This window comes from Macadamia integrifolia, chromosome 8 (assembly GCF_013358625.1).
Source record: "Macadamia integrifolia cultivar HAES 741 chromosome 8, SCU_Mint_v3, whole genome shotgun sequence".
Taxonomy (NCBI): domain Eukaryota; kingdom Viridiplantae; phylum Streptophyta; class Magnoliopsida; order Proteales; family Proteaceae; genus Macadamia; species Macadamia integrifolia.
In genome coordinates, this window is record NC_056564.1 from 21,487,675 (window position 1) to 21,492,436 (window position 4,762).

General features: G+C 38.8%; 1 protein-coding gene across 2 annotated transcripts; it reads left to right on the forward strand.

Moving 5' to 3' along the window:
- Window positions 1-1,932: 1,932 nt before the first annotated feature.
- LOC122087673 (protein ENDOSPERM DEFECTIVE 1-like) lies at window positions 1,933-3,512 on the forward strand. Of its 2 annotated transcripts, none has more exons than XM_042656873.1 (4): window positions 1,933-2,087; window positions 2,264-2,353; window positions 2,605-2,712; window positions 3,121-3,512. In XM_042656873.1, the coding sequence occupies exons 1-4, from the start codon at window positions 1,947-1,949 to the stop codon at window positions 3,193-3,195; spliced, it is 414 nt and encodes a 137-aa protein (XP_042512807.1). In that variant the 5' UTR covers window positions 1,933-1,946; the 3' UTR covers window positions 3,196-3,512. The 2 variants fall into 2 exon arrangements, with proteins under 2 accessions (XP_042512807.1, XP_042512809.1); XM_042656875.1 differs by having other exon boundaries at window positions 1,944-2,081.
- The last annotated feature ends 1,250 nt before the right edge of the window (window positions 3,513-4,762 follow it).

A 4,762-nucleotide genomic window follows, 5' to 3' on the forward strand; every position in this document is an offset into this window, starting at 1 on the left:
TCAAATATATAGCAGCTCGTAAAATCAAGTGCCCTCACAAAATCATGTGCTGCTCGCAAATATGTATATGCAGATACTGGAAGCAACAAACATGAAGACTAACACAAACCAACACAATAGCATATTTAACATTAAAAATGTGAAGGAAAAAACCACAAGGCAACTTCGAGAGGAATCCACTAATATCATGATGCAACCCCTAAGGAGATTGTCGAACACGGATTGGGAGAATATAAATCAAGCTTCAAAGAAAGCTCAATTTGGATATAATTTTTTTCAGAAACGCATGACCTTAGTAAAATGAAGATGACTTACTGAATATAAGTAGGATTGTAGTGATTCCAAAACCAAAAGCTTGAGGGTGATGGCTCTACAACCTTTGCTGACAAACTCTACTTCAGAAAACCAATTTAGGATCTCCGAAAAATTTCTTGAAGTAGAGGGTATATACACTATTCAGATTCTGAAATTACAAAGAGATTAATGTGGCTGAAATGTAACTCTTCTAGAATGATAGCAGCCAACAAGGTCTTGATGCTTCAAGGTTGAATATTGGCATGTGGGGTTTTTGCACTTTCCAAAATAGCTCAAATGTTAAAGAAGGGTTCACAAGTTGAGGAGTCAAAGGAGCTGAAGAGATAATCCAACATTGGAGAATGTGAGCTGGATAGTTCTTGCATAAGTTGGACTAAACCGGGCTAGGCTGGCCTTATTGGCTGGTTATCCCTTGGTTTGGTGGTGTGGACTAGCTCTTAAGCCACACCCTCCTAGGCCTTGATACAATCAGACCTCTGTAGCACCTTAAGGTTGTCGCATTGGTCTTCAAATATTTCGGGGGCATGTTAACCGAGCCTGCATCATATAAAGTGAGGATTACAATGTTTCGCTTCTCAAGTTTATGCCTAGAACTTGAGATTTACAGCAAGAATAAGAGAAGAACAGTAACACTTGAAGAAATACAGGTTTACCTCACAACCATCAACATGACGACAATACTCCACCTCCAAAAGCCCCAAATATATCTCCCAAATAAATACCTTGGAGAACTAACCGAAAAGCACAAATAGCAACTTCGGTTACCCAGCTTGATCAAGAGCCTGAGAGATAGCACAAAACAGCCTTAAGAATGACACAAATGTGAGATAGAACCTCCTGCAGAAATTATTCACTTCTCCAAGAGACCTTAAGAAACTCTTCTTTTGTCTTCTCCAACAAGCTAATCATTACTCTTCTCTAACCCTCTCTCTTCAAAACCTTCTCTTTTTCCAAGAGACTCTTTGTATTACTACAAACCCCACTTAAGTGTTTTACTGTAGTCCAATCATAAAGGACTGGTGCTTTGGGGCTGGAAAGAGAGTGTAAGTTTGTCTATTTGACACTGTGTGTGTGTGATCCTCATTCTGCTCTCTGAAAGTTTTCCTATCTAACGGCTTGAATCTCTCTTTGTTGGGAATTGTGTAGAGATGGTACAGTTAATAGGTTATTAGGTTTTTTCCTCTTTTTTCCTTCTTTCATGAATATGAATGATGTTGCCTTATGTTTCCATGTTAGAATCCACATCGGTTGTGAGTGAGATCCTCATTCCGTTTTTACACATGGTAGTACCTCCACTTAACAGACTGGCCTTTTGAGATGAAAATCTAACATAATTGGAGGCAGATCCTGATCCCCTCCTCCATGTGTCCCTTCCTTTCTCTACATGTACGGTGGTTCCAACCCACCTACAAGTGAAGGGAGGAGTGTTAGATCCCACAAGGGAGTAGTACCTCCACTAGCAGACTAGTCTTTTAAGATAGAAATCTGTCAATGCAAAAGTCAATACGTCCCTGATTCAATTTCGCTTCTTTTTCAGTTTCCTAGTTCACTACTGCCGGATTGCAAATTCATTTTCTCCAGTTTACTTTTGAGGCACAAAGTTCATCAGTTATGTAACTTCCCTAATATGTATGCTCTGTTGGGGACTATTTCAGATGCCATATTTGGAAGAATGGTCGGCAATCGAAGAGAATTATTCAACTTCACTATCAGGAGCTATCAAAGCTTTGCAGGATACCCTGCTTCGACTTCCAATCAATGGAAACGTGAGGGTAAATATTCATTTCTGTTTTTTTATGACGGGTTTTAAACATAAGGTTTCAATGATGTTTGACACATATTTTTCCTATTTCTGTGTACGGATTAAGTCATTTTTTTAACCATTTTTGCTGATGTAATTTCGATTTATTACCAGTTGTAATAAGAACGAACATCACTATATGTGCAGGTTGACTTCAGAGAGGTAGAGGAAGCTTTAAATTCAGCATCAAATGTGATGGGAATAATATCATTCCATCTTGGAAGCTTTTTACCTAAGGTGTGGCAGATGAAACATCTTTCATTTCAACATAAAATAGAGAAAGATAAAATAATATGATTGCAAGGTTGAAGTTCTCATGAAATATACTGATTTATTTGGGATTAAACATTTTTACATATAGAGCAATGATCTCACAAAAAAGAGAACATCATCTGCACTGTCACGACATGCATCATTTCCATTTGGACTTCCTGGTGTCCATTTTTGATAGATCCTCCTTTGTGTGTTCGTTATGAAACAAAACACAGGCCGAGAGACTGGTTCGTCTGATTTCAGAATTGGCTGAGGTGGCCAGCAGAGAAAGAGCCCTGGTTGAAGAATGTGGAGATCTATTAACAAAAACACATATGTTACAGGTTTGACCTCACTCCTAGTGATATCTGCTTTCTTCCCTTGAAGCATTACTCTGTGTGTGTGTGTGTGTGAGAGAGAGAGAGAGAGAGAGAGAGAGAGAGAGAGAGAGAGAGAGAGTTCTAACAAAACACTGCAGCAACAACTTCTTTGCTTGTTTGAAATAACTGTGACATGTGCTCTGATTTATAAATAAAAAAGTGTTTTATATTGAGCCGTCCTGCTTTTATTCAATGGACCTAGTGTTGACAAAGGAACTGTAAATGTCGTTAATCCAAATGGTTCTGCGTGATTGGATGCCCTGAATTCGGCCTATTATATGTGCACCACCTTTCAAGATCTTGTAGGAACACGAATTTCCTTATTTTATGATATAATGCAAACTTCGTTTCTCCTAAATGCTCTCCTTGCAGGTGGAAGAGTCCAGTTTAAGGGGTCAACTAATCCAATTGAGCTGGAGCACTACTGGTCAATCAAGGGAAGAATAAGATTGAAGTCTATTTCTGCGATTTCTTTTTTCGCAAGTTCTATTTTAGCCAAGAAGCTGCTTATGTTTGCAGTATAGAAAATCAAATGCTCAGGTTCGGGGCTCCAAGTGTTGAAGTTTTCTTCCTTGTATAATAATCTGGAGCATGTTTATATTTTCTGCTATGAATTTGCAAGGGATGTGATGAAACCAAAGTAGGCAAAGCTCATAAACTCAGTTGCTGCTATCGGCTAAAATGCTCTCTCCACAATCCCTTCCCCTCGCCTCCCCTCCCTGTGATAAATGATAAATCTCCAATTAATCGATATGTGTAGCGTCACCTCTACTGCCTCCGAGCATGGCTGCTCCCTCCAAGGAGCGGTGCATTGTAGTGGATTCCTGCTTTCAGCTGTGCAAAACATAACCTGCTGGTTCTAGTTGATATAAAAGAGAAAGTACTTTCTTCAATTTGGTATATTAGGGGTGTTCTTGTCATACGGAACGAAGATTAGAGTGCTGGATTTTTAAAGTTCCTAAAAAATTATGCTAATTAAAAGAAAATTCATCTTCAAAAGAGATTACAATTGATTTCCGTTATATATAAGAACTATATCTCTTGGACAAAATTGAATCTGAACATCAAATAAATGATTTATTAATGGATAGAGACAAATGACTGCTCTGGAAGATGGAAGACGATTAACTCGAGGATAAAGATGATGCCAACACCTTTATTGCATTAAATAGATCCACAACCCTACATAACCAATCTTTTATCTCAAAATTTGTTTGAGTTTAGATATCATTGCTGTGGGCATCTACTGTACCGAAAGGAAGAAGAGAGCGTCGATAATTCCGTATCATAAAGGAAGAAGGGGGGGGGGTGTTGAAATTATTGTGAAATTATCTCGTATGCCCATCAATCTACAAACAAGCTTGCCGTCAACAATGACCTTGAAGACTTCAAATGCTCAACAAGCGTGATGCCTCTGCCATTGATGAGTTTGGCCTCTAGTATGACCCCAGGAGCGTTCAAAACATATAGTCTTGAGGACAGAACCCCTTTCATGGTTGCTGTGTTGAGGTCCTCGAGGTCACCCTCTCTTTCATGGTTGCTGCCACCTATGGGGTTGCATAAAGGAGATTGAGCTGGAGCCGGGAGGAATGGTAGGGGAAGACGGAGAAGTATGGGAGTAAGAGAGATGAGAGTGGAAATTACAGAAAACCTCTCTATCTTGAAAAGTTGATAACTGATGTACTGTTGGCAAATAAGTATCGTTAAAATAATGTGTTGTAACCCAATTGGTTACAAATAGATTATTCCTTTATGGGGTTAAAATAAAATTATGTTTGCGGATGTTTAAACATATTTAATTTGCATGATTTTACAGGTGATTACATTTTAACCTAAACTTTTTCACATCTAGAGACGTAATTGGGCATTGCGTTCATATGTCGTCAGATTGTAAGCTCTCTGTGAAGTTGATTATGAGGCGCAAGTGTGAACATGGTTTCAAGTATTGGTCTCGAATCGGCCGTATCAGTCATATTAGATCGATATTGACTGAGCCAATCTCAGATCCTTGACC

Coding starts and splice junctions, on each gene's coding strand:
- LOC122087673 (XM_042656873.1), top strand. CDS start 1,947: ATGCTCTGTTGGGGACTATTTCAGATGCCATATTTGGAAGAATGGTCG. Junction 2,088..2,263: donor CAATCAATGGAAACGTGAGG/GTAAATATTCAT, acceptor CTATATGTGCAG/GTTGACTTCAGAGAGGTAGA. Junction 2,713..3,120: donor CAAAAACACATATGTTACAG/GTTTGACCTCAC, acceptor CTCTCCTTGCAG/GTGGAAGAGTCCAGTTTAAG.